The sequence below is a fragment of the Gymnogyps californianus genome, chromosome 11 (assembly GCF_018139145.2).
Source record: "Gymnogyps californianus isolate 813 chromosome 11, ASM1813914v2, whole genome shotgun sequence".
Taxonomy (NCBI): domain Eukaryota; kingdom Metazoa; phylum Chordata; class Aves; order Accipitriformes; family Cathartidae; genus Gymnogyps; species Gymnogyps californianus.
In genome coordinates, this window is record NC_059481.1 from 12833356 (window position 1) to 12847871 (window position 14516).

Genomic DNA, 14516 nt, shown 5'->3' on the forward strand with positions numbered 1-14516 from the left:
AGGAGGTTACCAAGTAAAGACCGGAGAGTTGTATAGAACTGCAAGATTTTGGAGAAGGGCACTCCCTTTCTGGTCAAGGGCTGATAGCAGATTCTGGCACACATCGGGGCGGCGCTGCAGGACGTGGAGCAAGCCCCTTCTTGGAAGAGGCCCTGCAGGAGCAGAGTCGTGTGTGGTAAACTGGCCTTGGGCAAAGATTGCTTATTGTTGTTCTCCGTAATGATGTCCAGAAATAAACAGTATTACGCTTTGTCTGAGCTCCCTTGCCACTTTACAATGTGGCCGTTTTCCTGAGCATGTAATCTCAAGTTATTCTTCCTCAGGTGGCTAAAGAGGTGCCATCCCCGGCCCTTTCACCCACCTCCTAATTCCCTCAGCAGGGTTACCAGCAAAATTGTTTTGGGGCCAGACAATGAAATGGGTCCCTGAAATGGGCCAGAATTAAAATATACTTACTGGAGGGGGTTGGGATATATTTGTGTGTGTAACTGAGACTGCTTCCGTGATCACAACTTGCATAGACATCCCTCTGACAACTGAGGGGGCAGCAAACAGCGTGGGAGTCTGAATGAGCAGTCGAGGCTGGGAAGCTGTTAAGCCAGCCTTGCTGCCTAGGGAAGCGCTCCCAGCTGTGTTCCAGTTCAGCCATTCTTAATGTTTTTGTTCTCCTCTATGGGTGATTTAACTCACTCTGTGTTTCACCAGTTTCACCATTTGTACCAGCACAAGCGAGCGAGGACACACAGGCATGAACAACTAGCCAGGTAGGAGCCACCAAAACAACTGCTTGTAAAACTGTCTTAAGATGTTGGGCTTTGCATTGGGGGATTGAGGAATAGGCTCATGCTCCATTCTGCTGCCCCTTCTACAGGAACAGAAACTTCTAGCACTGAGGAAGGGTAGTAAGTTGGGGGGACTAACACCCTAAACCAGTGCACCAAGGTTTGCCAGCTTGCCTTTTACTGAATAACTAAGACCAGATTTTTCTGAAGTGTTGTCAAGAACAAAGTCAGATGTTGTCAAGACGAACCTCTGTTGAACAGAGCCTTTTGTTACAGCCTGTTAGACTCCATTTCTTTATTATGACAGCCAAGGCTGTAATCCCTCTGTAGTGTTGTTTACTTAATAAGGACAGAGAGTGTTTAAGAAGTTACCCATTAATGTGAAATATTTCCTTTTCATACTGTCATTCCTGAAGTCATATAGCACTTTCAGACCTGATGGTTTAAAACATACTATTTGCTATACAATTCAAGCTAACTTATTCCATTTTTACTCAGATTTCGGGGGGGGGGGATTTACTATATATGTAACTGCTTAAATCAGTTACAACAATAAAATCCAGAATGCGTAGGTGACAGTGTTGCATTAAAAGTTTCTGAACACAGTTGCCACAATATAAAATGAAAAGCAAACATGATTATTTGCTGTTACAGTGTCACATACATAGGCATTTGTCTTGCCAGTAGTTTGAAATTTAACCGATTTCCAGCATATGAGCCTGCAATCTTGTACGGAGCGCAAGACCTCAGCAAGAAAGCTAGAAAGTTGTGTACAAACTTTGGACAAGCATCTGGAGACAGAGAGTAAGTGCTGAATTGCTGTAGGATTAGGAGTAGCAAATAAGTGCAGGAACACAACAGAGGACTGTAGGAGAACAGGAGAGAAAGAAAGGAAGCATACGAGGATATTAAACACAGATTCACCAAGAGTCTAGGTTCTTCACAGTCTCCTTTGGGTAGCTCTGTTGCTGTGTGGGGACTATAAATCCAATTCAGCTAATTATATAGAGATGTCCTCAGCATGATTTCCTTTCTGATTAATTAAAGCGGCTTCATTGTATGGCTCCATGGGTTATGGAGTTTGTTGTTGCGTGGTATCTTATTTTTAGATAACGATGGTAATGTTAGTACTGATTTTGCACGACTCCTGGAAATTAAATATTTAGACCAGCAGGTAACTGTGGTTTTTGTTAGTTTAACGTAATGTTTACATTCCTTATTATAGGGTTCACTTAACTTCCTTTTCAAACATCTTTTTCTCTTAGAATAAAACCTTACCTAATCCTTCATAGGATAATGAACTTGATAACGCACTTGGGAAATAGTTACTATCAAACAGAGAACATTTTGTAGAGGAAAAGGAACAAGAGAGGCTTTCTATCAGTCTCTTTTTTGGAGCGTTTGGGTTGATAAATAGTTAAATTTTAACTTGTCTAGAAAAACAGATACCAGCTTTATATTCCAATCCTTAGTCTATTTCTGCAAGACGTGGGAGGGCCTGGAACAGGCAAAGCAGGAGCACAAATCTGAAACTCCCACATCTCAAGGGAGACTATTTCAGAGTGATGATGTCACTTGTTCTTACTAGAAATTCCATCTGGAAGCTGAAAAGTCTTTCCCAGTGAAACTTTCAAAAAAAGTTTCTTTTTTTCCCACTGAAAGAAACTTTAAGTGAAATTGCTAACCAGTTGTAATTGAGAATTTGATTCGAGTCTGTTTAAGTTAATTGACAAGTTCCTGTTGTTGCAGTCCGGCTTCAGACCAGGCCTTTGACGCTTCTTTTTTAAAGCAAAAGCAGAAAAGAAAAACAGGTAAGTTTTTAGTCTGATGACAGAATAGTGACATAATTGTGATCAATAGTTAATTAGAGTATACATATGAAGAAAAATATAAACGAATTTGCAACAATCTTGTCATTAAAAATGTCAATTTTAAGGATGACAGATCATCTCAAAAGTCCATTTTTTGCCTTGGTCTGTTTCTGAAAAGCATTAGTGGGACTACCTGAATTTCATTTAATCTTGAAGGTTTGGAGGTTTATGGAAATACTGCATTCAAACACTTTCTGAGTGGTTCCTTCATTGGTTTCTTTCCATAGATGTGCCTGCCCTTCCTGAAAAGACCTTTATAGATAAAAGAAAAAAATATATAAATCCTACCATACCATATAAAAGTGTTTTTTCATCAAAAAATTTAAAAAACAATATACTTCAAGTTATTATTACTCTTACAGACTGTTGGGGGAGATGCAGACAGACACATACACAAAAACTAGCTCTCAGAATTTTATTTCCTAAGGAACAAAAGCTAGAAGTAGTGAATAATCTGCATGATTTCTGGAGAATAAAATACATATTTATTAAATACAGATTTATTAAATACAGGAGAAAGTATGTCCCTGAGAAAGACCACCCTGCAGTGATTTTAGTTTTTTTTCCCTTGGAAACAGAACTCGCTGAACTGCGCTGTGCGTACTTCTGCCTGAAAGCAGTTATTCCCCGGTAACGCGAATACGTTGGCCACCGCTGGCCGAATTACTCCTTGCCACTTCTGCCTCCATCTTCGTCGGGTCCATCGCACCAAAGCAGCCAGGGAGCCCGCCTCTGCAGAGGCCGGAACGCGCCCGGCGCCCGTTCCTTCCGCGCTTCCCCTCCTCCCTGACGCACGGCCCCGCAGCCGTCACTCCCGCGCAGACTCCCCTCTCCCTTAGGTCCTGCACGGCAGGTGGGCTTACGGGAGCGCGCCTGCGGTGGCACCGGGAGCCCTGAGGGCGACAGGAGGCCGGGTTTAACTTTGCCTCCGCGGGCGACTTCCGCGCTGGACGCCGCTGCCCCGACCCCCCATCGCCTCCCGCTGCACGCCCCGTACGTCCGTAGGTGTAACATACGCGCCTGCCTGTCTTTCTGGGCCCCGCCCCCGGCACCAGCCGCTGCTCCCGGGACCACGCGGCCTGTCGCACCGTCCCGGGGCAGTTCGGGGCCCGCCCAGGGCCCGCCGAGGGAAGGGGAGCTAGCACCCCGAGGCTGCCGCCACGACACCGCCCCGCCGAGCGGCCAAGGCTCTTGGCGTCGTCATACGTCATTTCCGCATCCGGAGCGGCGGCCCTTCTAGCCAGGTGCGCGCTGAGGGAACTCTATGGTGGGACGGCGGGCTGTGGGGTGGGTGGCGCCGTGCCGCCCCGCTCGGTGAGGGCAGCTGGGCCCGCGCCTCCTTCCGCCGCAGTCTCGGCCTCAGCCTGGGCGGCCTCCTGCCCTGCGAGAGGGGCGTCGCGGGCAGCGGCAGCGATGAGCGTCGCGGAGCGGCCTGAGGAGAAGGAGGCGGCGGCGGCCGCGGCCGGTCCTGGGCGCTCGCTCGGTACGTGAGGGGCGGCCGGGCTGTGCGGAAGGCGGGTGCAGGGAGGTGCGAGGAGGGGGCTGGGGCCGCAGGCGGCTGCCCCCGGCCTCGGTCAGAGCTCCGGGCCCGCGGGGAGCGGAGCAGGCCACCGTGAGACTGGGCTTTGGCTCCGCCGCCTGCCCCCCAGGGGGGCGGTCCGAGGTCTCGCGGCTGGGTTCACTCGGAAACGACATGCATGCCGCTGTCGTCGTTTTCTCCCATGCGGTGTGGCGAGTAAAGTCTTTTATCTTCCAAGAGCTCTGCACACAATAAGTAATCATAGCTTACCCATACGAAACTTACAGTAACTGTTAACTCTTGCAAACTTTTGGAGTTCAGCGAGGGTGTTTTAATGAGGTCTTCATATGTTTTGAGTGACAGGCTAAGGCCTTTCTTTGGCAGGCCTAGGTTTATTCTCTAACTTTGAAAGCAAAGGGTGGGGGGGGTGTTAATGTTTAGGTATTCTCGATGCATAGCCAGAACAACTGATATTGCCTCTTTTTTTCCTCAGTAGACTGGAGTACTTGGAAATTTTTTTATAAGATGTCTTTGGAATACTCTGTTTCCCTCTTTCAATTCTGCTCATGTTCAGATGAAACTGTTCACCAGGAAGCTCATGGTATAGGACTGGGAATAAGGGAGGGATAAAGAGGGGGAGGAAAAACGAATCACAGTTTAGTTGATTAAGTGCAAAGAATTATAACTTCATTGTTGAAGTGCTTTTAATTTTTAAACAGGAAAATAGAGTTGCTCTAAGTGAAACGTGAAGTGCATGCTGACTTGTCGCATTCAACCTTGCTATTCTTTGGTGTAGGTCCTAGTGATGTATCTCCAGATGAAGGAGTAGTAGAAGATCTGCCTTTAATAGATGAGAAAGCTGTGGAGCAGCTAACTGAAGGATTGATTTCTTATTATCTGCCTGATCTTCAGCGATCAAAATCAGCACTACAGGAACTTACGTAAGCAAATTTTTAAAACCACCTTCTTCTATGCACATACTTTGCTTGCCACTTTTTTTCAATATAATGTTCTAGCTACCCTTAACTGGAATATAGTTATTGTAGCATTTCTGTGTTCTGACTACAGCATCCTGAACAGTTAAGTGTTTTGCAGGAGTACTGGGGGGGGTGTAAGTTGCAATGTAGCATATCAGAACTTTGACTGAAGAATGTATGATGCTAAAATCCCCTAAGCCAGGCATAGCAGAAGACATGTCAGTTTCTTAAATACTTGTTCACTTCTGTAGTGGAAAGTCTGCTGAAAGCTGGATTTATTTTGCTGGCAGACATGCAGTTCATATTCAGGGCAGCTTGTAGTGCGGTATATTGTTTGTTGTCCAGTCTCTAAACTGTGTTGCAAAAGATACACTTGGAAAATATAATTAAGGAGCTAAACAGATAAGAATTTTTTGTACATTGGCACCTCACTGATAACTGAGAACAGTTTATTTCAAACACAGGCTGGATCTGCCATGGATGCAGAGATACTGGAAAGGGCCTTACACAGGTCTGTCTCAGGTTTTGCAGGGTACATTGGTTTGGGTTTCAAGATGCATGATGTGGTCGTGCTGCTGCCAAGGACGGCCTGTGTCTGGAAAGACTTTAGCTGATTTGTGTGGGATGGAGGATCCTTAATAAGCACCAAGGATCCACGCAAGTTCTATACGGAAATAACTTAGTCCTGCAGCATGATGCAGAGGCATCTGAGTGGAAAGTCAAGAGCTAATTGTTTTTCCCTTCATTCAACCTGGGGTGTTTACTCACTGCAACCTGCAAAGGGCCTGTTCAGGGTTTTTGGATATTCGTCCTGCATATCCGTGCTGTATGATGCCAGCTGAATTTGTGTGTACTTGGCTGGGATTTTTCTAAAACCATTTACTCGTGTCTTTATTGAAATCACCTAGCAATGCATAAGAGGAATCTGATATAGGGGAGCATGTATTTATATTGTTATGATAAAAACTAGTAGTTATTTAAAGGGCTGGTTGAAAAGCATGTGTGCTGCTTTACTTTGGTTTTATGCATCTTTTTTTGTTTCAGACAGAACCAAGTGGTATTACTAGAAACATTAGAACAAGAAATTTCAAAATTCAAAGAGTGCAACTCCATTCTTGATATTGATGCTTTGGTAAGTACTATTAATGCTTTCTTAAATCTCTATTAGTGTAGATTTTCTTTCTGAAACATTAGTAGCAACTTGCATATTTTCCTTGTTCTTAATGACCTACAGGAAGAGAACCAACCAGTTCAGATATTCAGGACAAATTGTTGCTGGAGAGGGTGCGGAACCAGCATATTTCCCTTAAATAGGAAGGGCACTGGGAAGAAAGAGCAGGCTCAGTCAGCCAGTGGTAGTAAGTCTGGTTGTTCAAAACCGGTAGCCGAAGCAAATGTATGCGATTTTTTGGTAGGACTGAGGCTCCAACATGAGCTCTGTGCACCCCTCCAGACTAGCAGGAAGGGTGCATGAAACTCTGATACATGGTGCATAAACTGGTAATATTTTTATTCTGCTTAATGAATCTTAATTCAGTAGATTACTGGGTGTACCTGTTGAGATATGGTAGTTTTCTATATTAATACATGTAATATGTAAACTTTATATATAAACTTGAATATGTTTAATCCTTTATCAAACTGGTCTGGTAATCACTATGTTTTTGATTGCTGTTTTGCTGCATAGCTTCATAAAACAAGTATTCCAACCTGACAGTCACTGCTTTAACGGTTATGGTTTTTAAGTTTTCAGAAGCTAAACACTATCACAACAAGTTAGTGAATATTAGAAATGAAATGATGATGCTCCATGAGAAGACATCAAAGTTAAAAGTGAGTGGGATAAATATTTTTACTTTCCAACATAGATATTTAATTATCTATTATTGATTTCGAACTTTTATTTTGGATGCGTGCTGAAAGTTCTGATTAAAATAGAATCTTCAATCCTTATCTTAAATGGATGTTTTCAGTAGTGCCAAGCCAGGTATGTTTTTAAACTTTCACTTACTCCTACCTATTGTCGTGGTTTAACCCAAGCCGGCAACTAAGCACCACGCAGCCACTTCCCCTTTCCCCCTCCCAGTGGGATGGGGAGGAGGAAAAAAAAAAGGTGAAACTCATGGGTTGAGATAAGAACAGTTTAATGACTAAAGTAAAACAAAATATACTACTAACTAATAATAATAATATAATTAATAATTGTAATGAAAAGAAATATAACAAAAAAGAGAGGAAAAAACCCCAAGAAAAGACAAGTGATGCACAATGCAGTTGCTCACCACCCGCTGACCAATGCCCGAGCAGCGATCTGCCCCTCCCAGCCAACTCCCCCCTGTTTATATACTGGGCATGACATTCCATGGTATGGAATACCCCTTCAGCTAGTTCAGGTCAGCTGCCCTGGCTGTGCTCTCTCCCAGCTTCTTGCACACCTGCTTGCTGGCAGAGCATGGGAAGCTGAAAAGTCCTTGGCTTAAGATAAGCGCTACTTAGCAACAACTAAAACATCAGCGTGTTATCAACATTATTCTCACATTAAATCCAAAACACAGCACTGCTCAAGCAACTTATGCATCTGAACTACTAGGAAATCTCAGTGTCATCATCATGTCTAGGTGGTATAAGAATCGTGCTTTGTTCTGTTGCTTAATCCACTCCATTCCAACTAGTTCTCTTTGTTGTTTCAGTTTCTGTGCCTTTTTAATGAAAACTAGATTGTCATAAATGTAAGAATTTCTCCTTCTATTTAATGTAATATTAACAGTGGCGTAAGTTCACTGACTTTGTGCTATAGGCAGTCTCTGGTTACATTCTGGCAAGATTAGTCCTTCAGTATGTTCAACAAAAAGATTTTCTCTTTGAGGCAATAAATTGCATAGTACGCACCTTGTCTGGTATATACGAAGGATGACTTTTAGTCAGACTGAAGGGAATCCAGTTTGTGTTTTCCCTGTGTAGATCACAAACTTGCCATTTGTGAACGGTAAGATGGAAGTGGGAGGGAGGAAGGAAAAATGAACAGTGTATTCAACATTCAGTCACAAGCAGGGTGGATTGGAGAAGATAATGTTAAGAGAATGGGAGGGATCTTGTTTGTAGCCCCAACTTACATACAGTTATAAAACTTACAATTATTTTCTTGTCTTTTCTGTTTAGAAAAGAGCACTTAAGCTGCAACAAAAGAGGCAGAAGGAAGAACTAGAACGAGAACAGCAACGTGAGAAGGAACTTGAAAGAGAGAAGCAGTTAACAGCAAAACCTGCTAGGAGGACATGAAAGCAGAGCATGCAACAATTTCTCCGAATTAATCGTTTCTGCATTCTCTGGATTTAAGGCAGACTTTGCTTAAACCGGGCTATAGCTGTTACTAGTAACAGTCTACTCTCTGATACTATAAATTCCACAACGATGGTAATAGTGTTGGTAACATTCAAATTTTTTCATTTCAGCCATTCAAGTTGCCTTCTTTTGTAATGCTATGCAGTTTGATATTATAATGTAAGTTAATTTTTATATATATATGTGTGTATATAGGAGAAATTAGACATCATGGTTTTAAATACCCATTCATTTTTTCATCTGTTCTTCTGGTGTTTATAATTCTGAGAGATATTTGGTGACTGGCATACATGTTTTTCAGACAAAATACAGAATACTAGTTAAAAGTTCAGTTCTTATCACCGGACTTCAGTGGCTGCCTATTTCACTGAAACTGCTTTGATTCAGGAAGTTGGGATCGCTTTCTGATGCCCTAGTTCATAAATACTGACTTTTTGTGCAGCCTTAGTTCGGTGCATCTCTAATGAACTGAAGAAACTTCCAGTGTATTTGCCTGAAGGCTTTCTTTATTGCAGCAGGCCTATTTTTTTGTCATCAAGTAACTTAAGAACAGCTTTAAAGTAACTTCCGAGTAAGTTCCCAGCTGAATTGGGTGTGGAGGAGAAGCAGAACACTAAAGATTCTCAAAATTGATGTGTGCACAATGCAAAGATTAATGAATTTGTGCTTCCAGAAACATTGAGTCAAACCAGGGAACTGTTGCTTCTGTAATGGTTCAACAGGAAGACTGTGTGGTCTAAGCAGATTTCTGTGGGATTAAAAGTTGTAGTTTTTTCATCTTGTGTGACAAAATAAAACATAACCAAAACTAAACAATTTCCACTTCATGTGAAATTCAGTTACCTGTAGGAGAAACTACTGCATTTAATTTTTTTCCTTAACAAATGATTCATTTGCACTTGGGGGCTATGTAAGAAAATTTTTGTTATGCTGCCCTCACCCAAATTGATGATTATTTGTGTATACTGATGATAAATGTGGAATGGAAGTTGATATCCATTTCTCTGAATGTAATTGCTTTCTTGCAGCACCTGCTGTGAACTCCCATTCAAATGAATGTACATATTGTCTAGACTGGTAAAAGAGCTTTAAACTATTTGTTCCTACAGTCTAACAAACTAGTTATTTTATATCTGTGTTATTTTTTACGTAGTAATTTAAGTGGTGTGTTTTGAAGTAAGATGAAGGGTAAGCTATGTAAAGTTTTCCATAAAATATGTATGGTAAGGTGCCAGAGGGGCACAGTCAATTTTACGTTTTCTTCCATTTTAGATGACTTACACAGTGTACACCTGCCTGGACTCTTCTGTATTGTAATTTTCTGAACTCCTAATTTCCTGTTCTTAATATTTGTCATCTTTTTCTGTGAAAGACGTACTCTAACGAGTAATCATCCAACATGCAAGGTAAACTGGGATAATGTTTTGGGGCAAGGAGAACAAAGTACTTAAAGTAGTCGGAAGAGACACTGAAATGCTGTTACTGAAGCAGTAATAGATTAAAACTTTCCACAGGTATTTTTCCTTTAAATTGACTTGTGTCTATTAATTGCCAGTGGATTGTTGACCTGTGCTGTGGTTTGTATGTATTTCTAAGAGAAATGTAAAGAATTTCCACAGTCCGTTTTTGGAGCAGAATGTACATAACTAAATGTTGTTTAAATATTTTATTTTGTAATGTAATTTCAAAATTAGATTCTAGGAATTTAAACAGTTCTTATTAAAGTATAACATGAAACTAGATGCCTCAGTATCCAAATTGGGATTAAATTCCTGTGGTATTTCTTGATTTGTGTTCCCTCACCTAGAATCCAGTTTAGTGTTTCAAATTGTGGTCTCTTTCTGTGAAGAACTGTGCATTTTTTTCCAAAGAACTGTGGGGGTTTTTTTGGTTTGTTTCAAAAATCACGGCTACTTTTACTGAAAATACAGAATTCTAAGCATAGAAATTGATGCTTTTGCAATTGCATATTTCAGCATTTCTTTGGAATAACTTCTGATCAAAGGAATAAAAGCTTGCAGTGCTTGCCTGAGGAATCACATACACATATGTAAAAATGTAATTGATAAGTTTTCCCATAAAATTGTAGTAAAATCTGGTTTTTGTATGAATAAGGAACTAATTTTACTAAATGACCTTTCTGTAATAAAGGGGAAAAAATGAATTAACGTATGTAGGGGGAAGTTTGGTCAGTTTACATAACTTTAATTAATGAGCTTTTAAATTATTTCAGTCAAAACTACAATTCATTATCTCCATAGGATGTTGTTCTTCCGAATACTCCTCTTGTGTCTTAATGCATAAAAAGTAAATGCCTCATTCAATTAATTTAACGATACTGGCATCTAAAATTGTATGCTTGCATTAATATGCACAGCTAGAGTGAGTAATTCTATTACTGTATACATTTAGTCTTGCTTGATTTTATAAAAAATTACTTATCAAGTAGGTAAGTGTGGTAGTGTTAGACATTTTCTTACTGACTCTTTATTCCATCCACATGAGGAGGCACAGTGAGCTGCATTTTTTAGAAACATAAAATGACAGCTTTAAAACAGTCTTTTTTTCCCCTGCTGCTTCATATTCGGTGTACTCACTTGTTTTTGAACTATCAAGTCATAGCAGCAGAAGACACTTAACTGTGCAGTAACTCTTTGAATTTTTATTTTGTAAGACTCTACAAATTTAGGAATTACCGTTGCTAACTGGGGAATCTTGGTTTCCCGTGCTTTTATCTTTGCTGCTGTTAACCTGGATGCTTAATTTGGGTTCCCCCACCTATAGCCGTACAGCTTTATGCGAGTGTCGTGATTTAAGCCCAGTCAGCAGCTAAGCACCGTGCAGCCGCTCCCTCACCCCCCCGCTCCCAGTGGGATGGGGAGGAGAATTGGGAAAGAAGGTAAAACTCATGGGTTGAGATAAGAACAGTTTAATAACCAAAGTAAAATATAATACTAACAATAATAATAATGAAATATAGTAGTAATGAAAAGGAATATTAAAAAAAAGGGGGGGGGAGTGATGCATGATGCACAATGCAATTGCTCCCTACCCGCTGACCAATGCCAGAGCCGTGATCCGCCCCTCCTGGCCAACTCTTCCCCCCCCCCCGGCCCCGGTTTATATACTGGGCATGATGTTCTATGGTATGGAATGTCCCTTTGGCTAGTTTGGGTCAGCTGTCCTGGCTGTGCTCCCTCCCAGCTTCTTGCACACCTGCTTGCTGGCAGAGCATGGGAAACTGAAAAGTCCTTAAGATAAGTGCTCCTTAGCAACAACTAAAACATCAGCGTGTTATCAACATTATTCTCACACTAAATCCAAAACACAGCACTGTACCAGCTACTGAGAAGAGAGTTAACTCTGTCCTAGCTGAAACCAGGACAGTGAGACAATTTTTAATCTAGTGAAATCTGGCTTTTTCACTAATAGTAGTAGCTTTGCCATGTTCATAAGACAAATATTTGTTTCCTTTTGGAAAATAGCTACAGAATATTTTATCTGGTTTCATTCTGTGTGCTGTGACCTAAGTGACAATAGCATAAATAATCATGTAAAGGTTGTTTCTGTAGCTGTTCTGTTGGGATTCTAGCAGCTGAGAGAGTTCTCTGGCTGATTCTGAATTACGCGTCAATAGACACTTTCTGCCACCTACTGCTTGCTTTGCAACGCTGCTGGCTGTTCTTTATTTTAATTCTGAGCTTGGGGCTTTAATGCCTCACCTTGCAGGGGTCAAATTTTTTTAAGCCTCATTAAATCTAATTGGTTATTTGATCTTTGTTGGATTAGTTGTGTGAATATAACTAAATTACTGCTAAAAACTTTGCAGGACTTGGAGTTAGTGATGTAAATCTGTAAGAATACAAATTATAGCAGCATAAATGTTAATACGGCTATTCATGCTAGGCAAAACAGACAGTATGCACTAAGTTTCTTAGTAAGGCAGTATGTCAAGGTAGCAAAGATTATTTGATTTATTTATGTATTAATTTATTTATTTTTAAATCAAAGTGTAAGCTTAAGTTGAAGTAAACAGTTGGTTTTTGCACAAATATCATTGCTTTCCAGTAATTTGAAATACACTTGTACTTACTTTACTTTTCTCAGTCCTTGGCAAAGTGATTTGTAGAAAAACAGGCACCGAAACTGACAGTCACATCCCCACCACCACCATTGTATGTCTCTTCAAACCAGTCCTTTGTGATACCAGCACGGCCAAGAGCTCTTATGATGTGATGGATTTAGTTTTCTCAAATATTCTCTATGTAGGTGACCGAACTACAACTGATGGGAAGAACAGCTCTATCATTGGTACCTGACAGTGTCACAACAGTGCTGGCGTGGCGAATTTTAACTGTTTTCCTCCAGGCAGTAACTGTTGGCAACCACGGATCTGGGAGGTTGTGACTAACTCAAGTCCATAATCTAAGTGTTGTTCATGAAGTGTTGTGCAGCTTTAAAGCACAGATGTTGGCCATACCTCAGTATTTCCTTCTTGGTTTTGCTCCTATCTATCCGTTTATCTCCATGATGTCAAGCCATGGGGTTTAAGAAAGGAAATAGAACACCCTGCTTGGCAATCAGAAAAGTTGCAACAAATGCATTCAGCTTTTACAAACTTGCTACTTAATGAAGCAAATAATTTAACGCTTGATAAAGAATAATTTCAAAATTTGTGCACGTGCAAAGGCAATAGTGTCTAAAGCAGTAATTTACAGAAGTAATTAATTTTGCACTGTCATTCATACTGAGGTGTAAGACAAAAGATAAGGCTGATCTATGTTGTTTCATGTGTTGCAATGAAAATACATCCCAGCACTGCTGTGAAAGCAAGACCATCTGTACATGTACATGTACTGGTCAGCAAAACACTACATCTGTAAATTAGCGATATAGTTTATTGCTTTGATGAGCAAGACTTTTCTTCTGTGCCCTGGGAGTCATGTAAAGAGTAGTATCCTCCTGTGTAAATACAGCCTGCCAGAGTAATAATGGAACAGTTAATATGAATTCTTTGCCACCCCACTACCTGAAACCACTGTTTCACCCCTTCAGTGCTCAACTGAAGTTGCTAGTTTTCCAGTCTTTAAAATTGGGTAGAAGTCATATTGGTAAACTATGTATGAGAATGTATTTCTTACTTTGTTTTGCTTATGCTGCCACTTTTTTTTGCTTTTACTACTGCTTCTTTTTTGTTAGCCTTACAGATGCTATGATTTAGAGGTATGCCAGAAGAAGAAGGTCTCCAAGAAAAAAATATCAAAGGTGATGTGAGGAAATGGCTGCTTTTCTTCTACATCACCCAATGTTACTAGAATTCATTTGAGATTGTGCTCACTATCAGGTAGGCATTTTCCATGGAAGAAAATCCCCATCCTGGAGAACTCGCAGTCTAAGCCTAGACAGACATGTAGGTGTCCTGTGGAGGGGTCAGTATAATTAACAGGCCAGGAGGTGCATGCTCCGGGCTTCCCAGGAACGTTGCCTGGTGAGCAGGGAGTGTTACCCATCGCTCCGGCAGCCACCCTGGGGTGCCAGTGGCCCTGAGGATGTGTGCAGCAGCTTTGAAAAATGAGCCTTTGCCTCTACATGGGAATGCCCTGTTGTCAGAGGTCATTTATTTATTATTAATTATTGATCTAGTAAGTGTTTTGGGTTTTTTATTCAAATTATTTTGCTATTTTTCTGTCTATAGAAAAGGACCACTAGATTAAGGTTTAGGGTTGCTGCTTACAGGTAACCTTAAAAAGTTCAGATATCGAAGTATCAGTGGTCACTAGGTTACAGCTACTGTAGCAGACGTGATTTTGGTTTAGGTTAGCCTGAAGTGAGTGACCTGTGCTAAGTGGATCTAGGTGGGACTTCTAGGCTGATGCCAGCTGAATATGCAGCTGGGTTTAGAGCAGGGTTTGGCAGGGGTCCAGATTTAGGATTGGAGTTAAACTTTGTTTCAAAATGTGCAGAAGCACATGTATTAGGGTTATGTTTTCACATGCACTCAGAAGTGAGAAAAGGGAAGGCATTA

At 41.1% G+C, this 14516-nt stretch overlaps 1 protein-coding gene across 4 annotated transcripts; it reads left to right on the plus strand.

Annotated features, from left to right (window-relative positions):
• The first annotated feature begins 3954 nt into the window (after positions 1 to 3954).
• BLOC1S6 (biogenesis of lysosomal organelles complex 1 subunit 6) lies at positions 3955 to 10021 on the plus strand. Of its 4 annotated transcripts, XR_007767119.1 has the most exons (6): positions 3955 to 4136; positions 4969 to 5113; positions 6194 to 6281; positions 6896 to 6982; positions 8309 to 8650; positions 9764 to 10021. XR_007767119.1 is itself a non-coding variant. In XM_050903664.1 (5 exons), the coding sequence occupies exons 1-5, from the start codon at positions 4067 to 4069 to the stop codon at positions 8426 to 8428; spliced, it is 510 nt and encodes a 169-aa protein (XP_050759621.1). In that variant the 5' UTR covers positions 3955 to 4066; the 3' UTR covers positions 8429 to 10021. The 4 variants fall into 4 exon arrangements, 3 of the variants coding, with proteins under 3 accessions (XP_050759621.1, XP_050759622.1, XP_050759620.1); XM_050903664.1 differs by having other exon boundaries at positions 8309 to 10021; XM_050903665.1 differs by lacking the exon at positions 6896 to 6982 and having other exon boundaries at positions 8309 to 10021.
• The last annotated feature ends 4495 nt before the right edge of the window (positions 10022 to 14516 follow it).

Coding starts and splice junctions, on each gene's coding strand:
- BLOC1S6 (XM_050903663.1), top strand. CDS start 4,067: ATGAGCGTCGCGGAGCGGCCTGAGGAGAAGGAGGCGGCGGCGGCCGCG. Junction 4,137..4,968: donor CGGTCCTGGGCGCTCGCTCG/GTACGTGAGGGG, acceptor TCTTTGGTGTAG/GTCCTAGTGATGTATCTCCA. Junction 6,282..6,383: donor TTCTTGATATTGATGCTTTG/GTAAGTACTATT, acceptor AATGACCTACAG/GAAGAGAACCAACCAGTTCA.